The sequence below is a fragment of the Phyllostomus hastatus genome, unplaced genomic scaffold (assembly GCF_019186645.2).
Source record: "Phyllostomus hastatus isolate PE091 unplaced genomic scaffold, TTU_PhHast_1.1 phas_contig_17, whole genome shotgun sequence".
Taxonomy (NCBI): Eukaryota; Metazoa; Chordata; class Mammalia; order Chiroptera; family Phyllostomidae; genus Phyllostomus; species Phyllostomus hastatus.
Genome location: NW_025333664.1, coordinates 20,746,471 through 20,761,077, shown reverse-complemented (window position 1 = coordinate 20,761,077; position 14,607 = coordinate 20,746,471). Strand labels below are relative to the sequence as shown.

Sequence of the window (14,607 nt, the reverse complement as noted above, 5' to 3'; positions counted from 1 at the left end):
GACCTAATATCAAGGTTCCCCTTCACATCCTCTTTAATTTGCCGGTTGTTTTGTGTTAATTTTAGTCCAAATAATGCTATGAGGTATTGGACTAATGTAGGCTAGAAAACTGAGGCTCAAGAGAAGTTAAGCCCCTAATTTTAGACCGATAGCCAGGGAATGCCTTAGCCAGGATTCAGTATAGGTTTGTTTGGCTCCAGGGCCATCCTGTCTCCATGGTACCGCCTCAAAAAAGGCCTCAGGTGCATTCTGTGCAGCATGGCACCCATATCCAAGTTCTTTACACTACCTGTCACCGTATCACCAAATTCACCAATGCTCTAGGCTGCTGAGTGCAGCTTCTGCAAGCATAGTCTCGCTAAACTTATAGCAACATGAAGACACAGGAAGAAATGGGGAACCGTCTAGGTCCATCAATTGTGGAATAACCGTTTTACTGATATGAATGTTTTTGTCTCATTATTATGCAGCAGTGAGTCATTTAAGGGAAGACCAAAAGGGAAAAAGTCCTGCCTCTTGTCATCGAAGACAGATATCAGTGAGAACCACTTAGACGGATAGAGGCATGAAGTGGATGCTGGGAATACAGCTAACAACTCTCGATCCCCACCCTAACCCGCCCGGCGCCTCGGTGGCGAAAAGTACCGAAGGGGTTAAACATGGCTGGGGGAGCCCAGCCACCGCCTCTTCCCAGCATCGCCTCCCAGAATGCATCAGGGCCCAGCCAATTCCCGCACCTCGCGAGACTCCGCCCAGCCTTCCCCGAAAGTCTGCCAGTCTCTCTTCCTTAACAATCTCTGAGAGGCCGAGGAAGAGAGGGGAGGGCGGAAAGGCGAACCCCGGGGCACGCCGGGAGGTGTGGTCCAAACGTTTCATGTAGCCATATTCTTCCGGAGCGGGGGAGGCCAGAGAGGCAGCCAGGACTACGATTCCCAGTAGCCCTTTCGGTTTGTTTTTGTTCAAAAAAAAAAAAACCCATACTCCCCCCTTCTTCACTCTTCACACACACTCACACACACCCACAGCAGACACACACACCCGGGCGCCGAAAGGAAAGCCGCGTCTCGCTTCCCCGCTCCGCCGCCAGTCCAGTCTTGGACCCTCAGCAGAGCGGGAAAACGGAGGCCGGAGTCGTGACCTCTGACCCCATGGTTATGCAGAGCCGCCGCATTCCTTAGCGATCGTGGGGTTGCCGCCGCCGCCGTGGGCGACTGACGCAGCGCGGGCGCGTGGAGCCGCCGCCGCCACCCCTCCCCCATCACCGCCCTCGCGCCGGGTTTCGCTCCAGTCGGTCCCCGCGCGCCCGCCCCCTATTCCCGGCCGCACCCGAGTTCTCGCGCGCCGCCGCCGCCACGCGCCCCCCGCCGCTGCCGCCGCCCCGCACCGTCGCCCCCCCAGCCCGCCCCGCCCGGAGGTCCCGCGTGGAGCCGCCGCCGCCGCCGAGGAGGAGGAAGAGGAGGATGAAGGACAAACAGAAGAGGAAGAAGGAGCGCACGTGGGCCGAGGCCGCGCGCTTGGTAAGGCGGGCCGCCCTAGGGGGCTCGCTTGAGGGTGTGGGGGTGGGCTCATCGTGCACCCCCACCGGGAGGGGGAGGGGCGAAGCCCTGCCCACCGCAAGAGGGGCGGGGCCACTCTCCTCCAGACCACGACAACCCCCTAAAGCGTTGGGTGGGGAAAGGTCCCCCGCAGGGTTGGATGTGGCGCCTTTTTCTGCTCGACCCCCCCACCTCTAAATTCCTGCGGAGGGGCGAGCTGGCAGGCCGACTCCTCCCCCTCCTGGCGGCACAGCCCCAGCCTCCCCTCCCCCATTATTTGGCAGCGTCTGGGGGTCTGGGAGAGCTTGGTTTATGTACTCCGGGGGAGTTAGGTTTCCGGGAAGGGTCGGAAGCTCCTCCCTTGCTTCCTGGTGGGCTAGGGGGTGGTGCGTTTGACTCCAAGGATAGAGAAGCGCCCCCCAGTTCCAAGGACGCGAGTGGCATTTTGAGCTTTCACAGTCTGAACTAGGTGTGTGGAGGGAAGCAAGTGTTTACTCCCACTTGAACCCTGAGCATTGGTACTCCAACTTTAGGGTTCTGTGGGGACTCCTGGGGAGGTTGTTAGGAACGCTCGTCCTAAGGCCTGCTTAAGACCTGAGTCTGAGATTCTGGAGTATTGCTTGAGGGTTTTCATTTTAAGCAGCTGCCCAGGTTGATTCTAACGCAGGTGGCCCACGGACCACACTTTGAGAAACGCGGACTAGAGTGTTTACTTCGTAAGCTAGAGTGGAGGTAGGCAGAGGACTGACTGCACTTTGCAAAGAATGTATCTGTGTGTGTTCTCTGTTCCTTAGTGTCCTGGTGCATGTATACATGAAGTGTTGGACAAAGACCAAGTGTCTGAAGACACTGCTCACTGAGGACTTAGCAAGGGAGAAAGTAATTTGAGTGTTTGAAGCTGCCTGGTTAGAGGGGTTGTGAATTTTCTGTTTTCCAAGTTAGGCCTTGTTAGTGAATGTCTTCTTTTTGGTTTTGCACCCACAAAACAAAACTGGGACATGCTCTTACAAAATCATGCTGATGACAATAGTAACGGATTCTACTCCCAAAGATGTCACTTCTTCAGAACTGTCACAGGGCAGGGTTATAGTGCAGATGGGCATTCCTTGTCTCTTGACATCCTGTAGTTTATATATAATTGCTATAGGTCACTTTCAGTGGTGAATGAAGCTTAATCTTCTAATCCTTTATTTTATTCAGAAGTGTGGTTCCTGCTTCAAGGGTGTTGTGCAAGAATCTGTGTTGGGGGTTGTTACAAATCTGTGGTAATCTTTTTCTTGTTTGAAGTCTGTAAAACTCAAGTTATTGACTAGCAAGAATTAAAGCTGTTTGGTTTATAGGAGAATTTTCCTGGTCAGTTTCCCCAGGCATTTGTTACCCAAGAAACAGAAATAACAATGTTTGTGTGCTGAAGTTTGTGCTTCGGTTAATTTGTTTTGGCATATGAAATTTGAAGTTCCTAATTTGTTTTTTCTGATTCAGTCAGAATTGAAAGCTTTGTTAACTTTGAGGATTTCTCCAGTTTTGCTTCACCTGAAAACAAATTCAGGCCTAAAGGAGAGTAGAGCAGAGCCAAAAGGATGTGCTCTCTTTCTCCTCCAGGTTGAGTCTTGGGTGTTCATTGAAATTCTCTTCTGAGTTCCTGTTACGCAGGTGCTAAAGGCTCATGGTGCCAAAAGGAAATTTGCTTGCCAGAGTTTTACTTGGTAGAGAGGTAGGTGAAAGTACCTTTAAGTCCTGTTATTTATGTTCTGGCACAATTCTAAAGTGTATTTGTCTCAAAGCTCTCTTGGTTTGGCTCTTAGTAGTTGAGGGACTAGGAATTTGGGGTCCACTGTTCTGTTAAGCCTCTTTAGGTTTTTTAATTTACTGTGATCTGAATTTTAGTGCCTAGGTTGCTATCTTTGTTTATCATTAGTTCAACTTCATGCCCGATTATATAAATAAGTTCTTTCTTTTCTGTGGCTTTTCATTAAAAAATAGTTAATATGAATAGAAATTACTTTGTGGTGCACCTAAAGATGTGAGATAGCACATGGGAACATGGTGCATAATTTTGCATAACTTTTATTGTTTTTTGTTTTAGAATTTTTGTTGGTGGGTGAAGGAGAACTTTCAGAGTCCTCTCCCCATTAAAAAAAAAAATGCTGTGAGAAACTGAGTACTGGAGAGCTCGTGGGAGCTCACACAGGACAGAGAGGCTTGACTAGCTGGAGGAAGCCTAACCGGGAGGGCGGTAGAACAAACTACTCTTGGGACAGGTGGATGTGAAGTGCCTGCCTTGGCAATCAGATGCACTTGCTTGGGGGCGTTTCATACTGCTTCTGACCTTGCTTGAATGGTGAGTGATACTGGGAACCCCTTAAAAAAGCATTGTGGTAGGAAAGGAAAGATTTCTGGAGAATTTCGGTGGAGCACTATGCCCCAGGAGATCGATTTTTGCAAATGTTAATAATGTCGAGAAATAGATGTTCTTGAAACATTTTTTTTAGTATTGTCTTTCTTAGACGGAAGAGGTAGACTTTAGGGGGTTGGATGAATGTAAATCCTCCTGCTTCTTAGGAACAATTTGTTTGGAAAAAAATAGCCAAGGGGATTTCCCTTTAGATTGAATGCCCTTAAATGGATTCCCCTGGCTTTGAGAAACTCTACAGTGCAGGGCTTTATCTTTCACTTTGATTCACGACTGACCATTCTCACATCAAACATTTTTTTTTCCTTTGAAGTAGGAGAAGGGAGATTTTTTCCCCCTTTTCTTTAAAGTGTGTTCTAGAAAGACAGGAATAGAACACTGCTGAATTGTCCTTATACTAAAAACTGGAGGCATATACAGTTTTGAGAAAAGTGAATACTTTGTACCTTTTAATGTAACTTCCCTTTAGAGATTTTGTGTCCTCTCTTAGATTCTCAAGCTCTTCTTAATTATTGTTTAAATAATTGGTCATTATTTTTTCAGATTCATGCTTCTTTTAAAAAGTTATCCTACAAAAATTTACTAGCTCAGCTCACAATTAGTACCAAAGAAATTCATCTGTGACAGTGAACATTAGAAGTGTATCCTAGGGTGGTTGTGGGTTTAAGTCAGCAGTGCCTAACTTGGTACTTAGTTCTTGGAATACAAAGATGGATGAGATTTGCTCCTGGGGAGCTTACGGTCTTCTGGATATGGGGAAGATCTAGACACATGAATAGAGTTTTACTACAGGCCTGAGAAATGCCATCATAGATGTGTAAATGTGAACAGACATCCTGGTTCCTGCTTATTGTCCAGGCATAAGCAGTTCCTGCGGTTCCTCCTTTCACTCTTAAGTGCCCTGCCTTGGAAGATAAATTATTTGTGTTGTGGAACTATGGGGGCACTGAAAAGACAATTTACCTCTTCCTGGCAGAAATTAGAGAAGGCTTCCTGGAGGAAGGTGCTTTCCGAACTGAATCTTGAAGGGTGAGTAAGAGTTAGGCCCATCACAGAGATGTGCGAGAGAGAGGGAGAAAATGAGAGAATTTGCAGGGTGGAGAGTGTGGGAACTGGGTAGAACTACACGTAGTTCTTGGAACATAAAGTTTGTGTAGTATGCATGTTTGGCAGTCAGGTAGAGACAGTCAGAGACCATATTATGAGGGAGGGTCTTATGTGCCAGACACTATAGACACTTACATTATCTCTAATCTGTAAAACTTTTGAGGAAGACATCAATGTCCTTCCTTTATAAATGAGGGGACCTAAGCTGAGATTGAGTAGGTTACTTGTCTGGGTTTAGAAGGCCAGAATTTTACTTAGGTTTTGTTTTTCTGGTGGGCCACCAGAGTGGATTCTCCTGAAGCTAGGTTGCTGTTGAGGGATTTTAAAGCAGGAAAGTGATGAGGGCATGTTTGTTTTGTTGGGTTGACCTCCGACTATAGCAGGTAAGTTCTGCTGGAGCAGGTATTTGGTCTTGTTTACTGATGAATTCCTAGAATTGTTCCTGGCACAAAGTATTCGAGTATTTATTGAATGAAGAATGGCAGCAGAGGAAGAATGGGTCTGAGGAAAGCAGGGCGGACTACAGGGATATTAGACGCTGTTGTGTTGGATCTGGTAGGAAACTGGCTGTGGGAACTGGAGGGCAGGTGAGAGTGAAGGATGCCTCCTAGGTTTCTGAATTAGAATGTCTTAAGAAGAGGGCAGAAGAATCGGAGTAGACGATCAAGGTGGGTGCTCAGTACAGAACTTAATATTTGAGTCTAAAGTTTGGGGAGAAGCCTGGGCTAGCATAATCTGGTGGTTATCAGAGTTTAGGTAGTAATTGAAATTGTGAGAGACAATAATGTTACTCAAGGAGAATAAAAATTGAAAAGGGAGAAGTTAAGAATGTGGGTTTTATCTGAGCATCTACTTCTCCAAAAGTTGACTTTTTTCATGCTGAGAGTACATGTTCTGCACAGTGGCAACCTTCAGCTGCAGTTCTGTCGGAATTCCTACTTGACATTGTGTCCTTATTCGTGACAGAGCAGTACTTAGCTACCATTGTTGAATGACTGCAAGGTGTTAGTATGGTTTGGGATAACCTCAGCACCTGCACAGGGAGAGGCAGTACAAAGATATTGACAGCCTGTCTTTTTCTGCCTGAGTAGGACAATGTTTTTAAAACAGCTGAACCTCTTAAAGTCAGAGAGCTGCAGTTGATCACTGAGAAACTGCTGCCATGACTTACAGATGATTCTAACGTACATGAGATGTTCTGTTTCTCATTGTTTTGCTCATACCAGTCATGTAGGACATAGATAGCATCATGTTGCCAAATGGCAAACTGTGCTGTGGCAGTTAACATCAGGATTTCACAACTCAGTGGTGAAAATCATTTAAAAATGTGGGTACTAATCAAATTTCCTTGGGAAAGAAAATCTGAATGCATTTCTGTCTTATAAATTATTGTGTAGCACTATGTATTCTTTGGTTTAGTCATATTAACATCAAGTTAAGCAGTGACCAACATTGCTGAGACCCTACATACCATAACATGTATGCTAAGACAATGTGTGATTTTAGAACTAAGAATTAGAATATTTCAGTTAATTGCAGTCATTTTTAGCAACTATGTATATAATTTGGTTTCTGAAGTAATTTTAACTGTGGAAATACCGAAATTATCATCAGTGATACCTCATAGCAGAACTGGAGCCCATGATCTAGATTGGTGGGTGTAAATGGAAATAGCATACTGAATTCAGAACATTTATATTTCTTTAGGTGCTAGAAAACTACTCAGATGCTCCGATGACACCAAAACAGATTCTGCAGGTCATAGAAGCAGAAGGACTAAAGGAAATGAGGTTTGTATTGCTTTTGTTGCTTAACAGGAGGGTTTCATAGTACATGTGTCTTTCTCTAGTTATGTAGTAATAAGTCCACATGTGCATACATGTGCACACTCATGCACTCGTGTCTGGTGGTGGTGTAGAATGTCTCAGGTTGTATGTCCTCTTGAGTGTAGGGTGGGAGTGTGAACATCCATTTCTTTTCATCAAAGGTCCAGTGGCTTCCCTCACCCTTGCTCTCCTTTATGTCTTGACATGGAGCTTGTTTTTTGTGTATGGAGTCTGCACATTTTCTCTTTTACTCTGTTTTGTAAGTTTCAGTAGTAGAAAAGGGATGCACTCTGATAGGCTGTATGGAGTCTAAAAGTACCCTTCTCTTTATACTGTATCTATGAAGTCCTTTGTGTTAGAATCAAAGAAGGGTGATCTCATCACCATAAAACCCACTGGCTTTTTTTCTCTCCTACTGATTCTAGCCATTCGTGATACAGTGAATTTTGGGGTGACCTTGATTTTGTTATCCTATGAAGTGGTTTTCCTGGAGAAGCAACAAGTTAGAAACACAAAAGGAATTGCAGGCATGAAAACCAGTAACTGGTTTTCTTTTAAATGAAAGAGTCAAGTTCAACACAGTCACTTCTTGGGACTCAGAATAAACAGCATATGTTTTTGGAGGTTAAGCTTTAGCTTCTTAGGGTCAAAAGATACTCACTTTCCAGCTGTCAGTTCAGACTTTTTCAAGTTGATATTTTGTGGGGAGGGAAGATCAGGATTGTCTAGATGACATTCATTTAAATAGTATCTATGCATTGTGTAATGTTATAATTGTGCTTTATTTTTGTTTTTATGGTCTGTTTCCCATCATGCTGCTGTCTGCACTACCGTTGGACCACTATGCCTATAGAAGGTAAATTAGTCCCTTTGGGACAAACGGGATTAAGAACCTTAACTTGTTTCTGCTTCTTGCTCTTATAGGAACTCTGAAGCAGTCGTGGGGCTGTGATGAGTGAGCAGCTTTGTAATTTGTAGACAGAGAGGTATAGTGTGTAGGAGTTACACTGTTCGCAGAAGGATTCTGCCAGCATGCTGTTCCCCCTTGTAACAGAGATTTTAGCACACCCACTTGATACTCCAGATTCTGCTCAAGGTTTCTTTTAGAGATTGGTTTCTTGGTGAAAATTTTTTTAGTATCCAGTGTGTTCCAAAGCAGAATAAGTAATAGATTTTTTTAATGGCTTTTTTAGATTTGGAAATTATTTTTAACACTGCATAAATTAGGGCCTGCAGTTCTGGAAAATGCTAAGAGGCTCTACTTAATATATTTGTATGTTTTTTTAACATGCTGAGGAGAGGGGAGAGAAGGTACTCAGGTGAACCTAGCCACTAAGCACATGCTAGGGCCAAGCTCAGTTAATAATATGGGCAGTTGTCTGTATTTTTGACAGCTTTTCTATTTTAAGATCCATGAAGTAGCCTTGAATTCACTGAGTTGTCATTGTTTTGTGGCCTGTTGTTGTAGCAGGACCATGAAATAACTTTTCTTATGCCAAATGCCAATTTGGCATATTAGGTACCAAATCCATTTGATTTTTCTTTTTATATTCAAATGTAAATGATTGTTCCTGGGTAAGTGTAGGATAAAACCCATCCTTCCCTCATCTTAATACAGAAAAAACAAATGAAATACTGCTCTTTGGTGTGCTTATTAGAAAAATATTTAACTGGCAGGTGGGGGGGAGTAAGCTTGTTTTCTTGGGACGGCATTGCTGATTCTGTGGGCTTTGTGTTTAGAATGTTGTGTGACAGTTTCTGAGCACAAGATGCCAGTTGAAACCTAGAGGCTAGGACACTCAGTATTGTTTTTAATTAATACTAAATTTTAATTAAAAAATTTTTATTTAAATGTTGTATAATGTGTTTTTTCAAAGCTCCTGAGTTTTCTGGGTGTGATTTATGTGAATTTCATCTGTTACTCTTTCACTACCATTTTTTTTTAAAGAGGGGAAGGGAGGGAGAGAGAGGGAGAGAAATACCAATTAGTTGCCCTTTGCACGCGCTCCAACTGGGGACTGATCCTGCAACCTAGGCATGTGGCCTGACCAGGAATGGGGCTGAGGACCCTCAGTTTGCAGGATGATGCCCTACCAAGTCACATTGTCCATGGCACCCTTTTCCTCCTTTCAAAGAGGAATCGCTATCATGGGATCTGTTTTTTCTGAATTTCTTGCTGCGCTTCTTACTGATTTAAGGAGTCAGAGAATCTTAGATCTTTGAGTAAGTAGACTTATGGATTTGTGTCACTCATCCTTGTATGCTTTTACAGTGGGACATCCCCTCTCGCGTGTCTCAACGCCATGCTACATTCCAATTCAAGAGGAGGAGAGGGGCTCTTTTATAAACTGCCTGGCCGAATCAGCCTTTTCACACTCAAGGTAAGTAATACAAACTCTGTTTCAGTGCAGCAGTTCTTAAGCTTTTAGTGTGCTTAAGAATCACTTGGTAGGTCTGGAATGAGGCCCATGAATTTCTAATAAGCAAGCAGGTGATAGCTGATGCTGTTGGTCGTAAATGGCAATTGACTGAGATGTTCTAGTGTGAACAGGGTGTTAGGAAATAATTTAGTCATATTAGCTGTTGTGTCTGTATTCAGCTTCTCCTTGTCTGTGTCTTTGTAGAATGTATGCAATAGAGGGGTAAGTGTGTATGGGGTACGGTAATTGCAAATGTGCCTTAATTAGGATTTTGTTTGTAATAATATTGTGAAGGATAAATTACTGGTCAGCTAAAGTAAGACCTACTCTATGGAAAATAACTGAAGTGTGAACATACTTGTAGATTTTCAAAAACTCATTAGCATTTACTAAGTGACACTAATTACAAAGGAAGAAAACTTAAATTAGGTAGAGTTCATAATAAAGCTTTAATAAAGCTGAAATGAACAGGCTAATTATTTTTCTACCATTTGTGATATATATGGCAATCATTTAAACCAGGAGTTGGCAAACTTTTTCTGTAGAGGGCCAGATAATAAATATGTTGCATTTTGGGGACCAGACTATCTCTATCGCAACTATTCAACTCTGTCATTGTAGCAGGAAAGCAACCTTAGACAGTGCCCCAGTGAATGGGCTGGATGTATTCCAATAAAACTTTATAAAAACCAGCAACGGGCAGTTGGCATGGGGTTGTATGTAGTTTCCTGACTGCTGATGTAGACAAGATGGCCTGTTGACTGTGAGGAAACTGGAAATTTGATGCTGACCCTTATACTTTTCCATAATGCAGTTATAAATTGCAGTAGTCCATATATGAACTTTTCCCTTTTAGTTTTGTTTTCTTGAAAGACTTGTTTAATTCAAAGTTAAAAACTTAAGCAAATATCAACTAACTATATAGCCTACAGTTATAAAACTTGATCTTTATGTACACATCAAGTGTGTTTTCTATATTGTTTTTGTTTTTCAAAGACTTTCTTTCTTTCTTTATTAGAGAGGGGAAGGGAGGAGAAAGAGAGAGGGAGAAACATCAATGTGTGGTTGTCTCATGTGGCCCCCACTGGAGACCTGGCCCGCAACCCAGGCATGTGCCCCGATTGGGAATCAAACTGGCGACCCCTTGGTTTGCAGCCCGTGCTCAATCCACTGAGCTACGCCAGCCAGGGTTATATTGTTTTTATTTCTGATATTTCGGACATTTTTTTGTTGAGGCAGGGTAATACTTGGTTGGCCAAAAAGTTCATTTAGTTTTTTCCTTATGATGGCTCTAGTAGTGCTTAGTTGTCTTTAACATCATTTGAAACAATTTTGTTAGATTTTATTGTGGCAGCTGTCATACCAGTATACATTTAAAGAAAGTTACCAAATACGGTGAATTTCTTTTTAAAGATGTATTTATGTATTTATTTTTAGAGAGCAGGGGAGGGAGGGTGAAAGAGAGGGAGAGAAACAATGTGTGGTTGCCTCTCACATGTCCCCCCACTGGAGACCCACCCACAACCCTGGCATGTGCCCTGACTAGGAAAACTGGGGACCCTTTGGTTCACAGACTGGTGCTCAGTCCACTGAGCCACACCAGCCAGGGCTGATGCTTGATAAATATTTGAACTGAATTAAAATTTTCATTTTAATTGTAATGTATCTGAATAAATATCAATGTATGAATCTGTGGTAAACTTGTGGGTGTTCTGTTAGTCTGTAGCGCCCTGTCTGAGATGAGTTCATTGAAGATGTGTGCAGCATGTCCTCTCATCTGCCTTTGGCTTTGTTGCTTAGTCTTCATAGCATCTAGCTAGTTGGAATGGTACGTCACCCCTCTGATATTCTTTGTGTGGTTATTTTGTTTTGTTTTGTTAATGGTTTGTTTGTCTGGTTGCCCTAGTGAGACTAAACTCCTTGAGGGCAGGGACCAGCTCTTACTTATTTCAGTATCCACTAGGATACTGTGCAAAGTAGCTGTCAAATCCATATTTAATGAATGAATTAGTACATAATGGCTATATTCTTACACTTTATTATCCTTTTGTTTTGACATTTGGTGATAAATACTGCTCATAATTTTGATGAAGCTATTCCTAGATCTGCTTTTGGCATGTAGCTCATATCTCAGCTAAAATGCAACGTGTTTACTACTGTGGCTTTGGTAGAATTTTTGTTTGATTAATTATCTGTGTGTATCTATTTATTTTGATTTGTCATAAAAGCAATATATGCAAATAGAACAGAAAGCAAAATGCAGCAGGAAAAATGAAAGTAACCCATACATTCTGCTACCTGCAACTTTAAGTAATATTTATACTAATAATATTTGAAAAAATCGGATCATACTTTCTTCGAGTTTTGCTGTCCTTTATTCCGTTAATATATTTGTTGTGGTGGCACATATTAATAGGCCTTATTATTATTATTAAAAACTGTTTAGGATTTTAGATTCCAGGTTATGAGTCTGTTAATTATTCATTTCTTGTTAAATGCCTCATTATTGTCATACTATCTCCCAGGAGTTGTGCAGGCATTTACTTTATTATTATTCAGGAGTGAGTAAAAAAGGTCCTAAAAGTGTGAACCAGCTGATTACCATGCTGGTCATCTGAGAACCCGGGTCTGCCCAATAAATGCTCAAGGTCAAGGTGGTGTTAAGAACTTTACAAAATTTTTTTATCCTTCATTTTATTATTTTGAAAAAATTTCAAACCAGTAAAACAGGAGTACTACAGTGAATATTCTACCTATCCAGCTTTCTTACCAGTAGTTACAAATTTGCCACATTTGCTTTATCCCTTTCTACATAGGGTTTTGTGTGTGTGTGTGTGTGTGTGTGTGTTTTAATCAGAACCATTTGGAAGTGTTAACTAGTACTGGTACTTGACTCCTAAATATTTTAGAAAGTATATCTTAAGAGCAGGAACATTATCCTACATAACCACAGTATCAGTATTCACCTTCAAGAAACTTGAATGGGTGGAGATTTGGGGTGATGAACATAGAGTACAGTGTACAGGTGATGGTCTGTGGAACTGTGTGCCAAAACCTGTATAATTTTGTTAACCATTGTCACCTCAATAAATTCAATAAAAGGAAAACAAAGAAACTTAACATCGATACAGTAGTATATAATATATAGTCTGCATTCAAATTTTTTTTAGTTCTAAAAATGTTCTTTATAGCTTATTAATTCCAGCATTGTCAAGAGTCATGTATTATATTTGGTTTTCATGTCTCTCCAATCTCCTTGTAATGGAACACTTTAATGTAAGACTGTTCCCTTGCTTTTTTTGTCTTTCGTGGCATTGATATTTTCTGAACAGTCCAAGTCAGTTGTCTTTTAGAAGTAAATACATTTCTAAAGGACTAATGGAAGTGTACAGGTCTCGGTTATTTTCAGACTCCTTTATGTTCGTACTGCTAGATCAAGTCTGCTATTCCAGGCTGTAGCCCAGAGCCTCTCAGCAGTGAAGGATGGAAGTGACGGGAATGTTTTGTGTAGAGGTCTACTTAAGAGTCAGGTTCTTGCCTCTAATGAGGGATAAGAAGACATAGATTATTTAACTCATATTTCTCATTTTTCCTTTTGAAGGTGGTAGTGACCTCTGAAATCCTGTGGCTTATCCCACCCCACCCCACCCAAGTTTTCTCTCGTGTGTTAAGGAAAACATGTACAGAATGGCTTGGTAGTTTTCCTTCCCACTGCCCCCCTCCCCCCTCCCCCGGCATGTTTGGAAATGTCTTCTAGTGGGCCATCAAGGTCAGAATTATATTTATGTGGTTTTGCAAGTTGAAAATAGTTTTTCATTTTTCAGTCTGGGTACATTCGTGTAGCCTTGCCCATGATTAATAAAGGTATTCTGATGAGCTGCACTCCTTTGGGGCATACCACAGGGTTTCTTCTCTGATAAAAGTTGTCCTGGGTAATGTGATGGTACATTTGACACTTTATTTTTTGTTTATTTATTTTAAATTTTTATTGAATTTATTGGGGTGACATTGGTTAATAAAATTATAGGTTTCACGTGTAGAGTTCTGTAATACATCATCCGTATATCGTATTGTGTTCACCATCCCACGTCAAGTCTCCTTCCATCATCATTTATCCCTCCTTTACCCTCTTCTTCCCCCACCCCCTTTCCCTCTGGTAATCACATACTGTTGTCTGTATCTGGACTTTTTTCTTGCTTAATCCCCTCACCTTTTTTACCGAGCCCCCAACCCCATCCCCTTTGACAGCTGTCAGTCTGTTCTCTATCTGTGAGTCTGTCGTAGATGCTTGCATCAGTCCACAGAGCTAGTCCTCAGGGATGCATAGGCTAGATGCAGTCTATCCATGCTTTGAATTCTTGATTTGAGTTGTTTTCCTTAAGCTGTTCATGAAGTCAGCTGTCAGTGTCCATCATTGCCTGGTACGAGGTAGGATTTACTTTTTTTTTTTTTTTACAGCTGGGATTTACCATCCTATAAAATCATTGTGAGTTCTTTGTGTAGTGTTCTGTATTTTTTGGACCTTCATGTTGAACTGCTATGCTTTTGTGACTTGGTGGTTGTGTCACTGGTGAGTTTAACCTGAATTGGTGAGGAATCATTATAGCACTCACTGTCAGGCCTTACTGCAGTCATCTGAACATTGTTCAGTTTTCTTGTGGGGTGGTGCTCAAATCAAAATGTCACTCAAGTCACTTGTGGCTATTTGCACTTGTACCTCATGTAGCAATATAGGGTTTAGCCTTCAGGGTCTTTTAATTCAATTGACAAGCTCAGTTGAATCTTTTAAATATATAATGTAGAATATTTTTAAAATATAAAAACATCTTGGTAAAATAAATAGGAAACTACACTTGAAATATTCATCCATTAAAATCCACAGTTTGCAAATACAAAAAAGGAAAAAGCAGTTGGAGGAAGAGAGGGAAATAATTATTGCAGTCTCACACTGTTATTTATAGAACTACAATTAAAATATTCACAAACAACTCTGGCTGCTGTGGCTCAGTGGACTGAGTGCCTGTGAACCGAAAGGTCGTTGGTTCCATTCCCAGTCAGGGTGCATGCCTGGGTTGGGGGCCAGGTCCCCAGATAGGGGCGTGAGACAGGCAGCTGGTCAATGTATTCTTGCACACTGATGTTTCTCTTACTCTTTCTCCCTTCCTTCCCATCTTTCTAAAAATAAGTAAAGTCTTTTAAAAAACAACCCTAAAAACTATATTCACATACAACTCCATGTTTATGGCAATTTCAAAATGACTTATATTATCATTAAATACTGAGAAAAATGGAGTAATCTTAGACTT

The 14,607-nt window shown here is 41.8% G+C and overlaps 1 protein-coding gene across 2 annotated transcripts in view; it reads left to right on the top strand.

Annotated features, from left to right (window-relative positions):
- Positions 1 to 1,008: 1,008 nt before the first annotated feature.
- The window catches only part of ASXL1 (ASXL transcriptional regulator 1), a 70,366-nt gene continuing 56,767 nt past the window's right edge, over positions 1,009 to 14,607 (top strand). The window contains exons 1-4 of one of the 2 annotated variants that reach the window (XM_045832862.1): positions 1,009 to 1,517; positions 6,763 to 6,845; positions 7,735 to 7,737; positions 9,154 to 9,262. In XM_045832862.1, coding sequence (XP_045688818.1) covers positions 1,461 to 1,517; positions 6,763 to 6,845; positions 7,735 to 7,737; positions 9,154 to 9,262 — 252 coding nt within the window. In that variant the 5' untranslated portion in view covers positions 1,009 to 1,460. The remainder of the gene's footprint in view (positions 1,518 to 6,762; positions 6,846 to 7,734; positions 7,738 to 9,153; positions 9,263 to 14,607) is intronic. The other variant, XM_045832863.1, reaches the window with a different exon arrangement.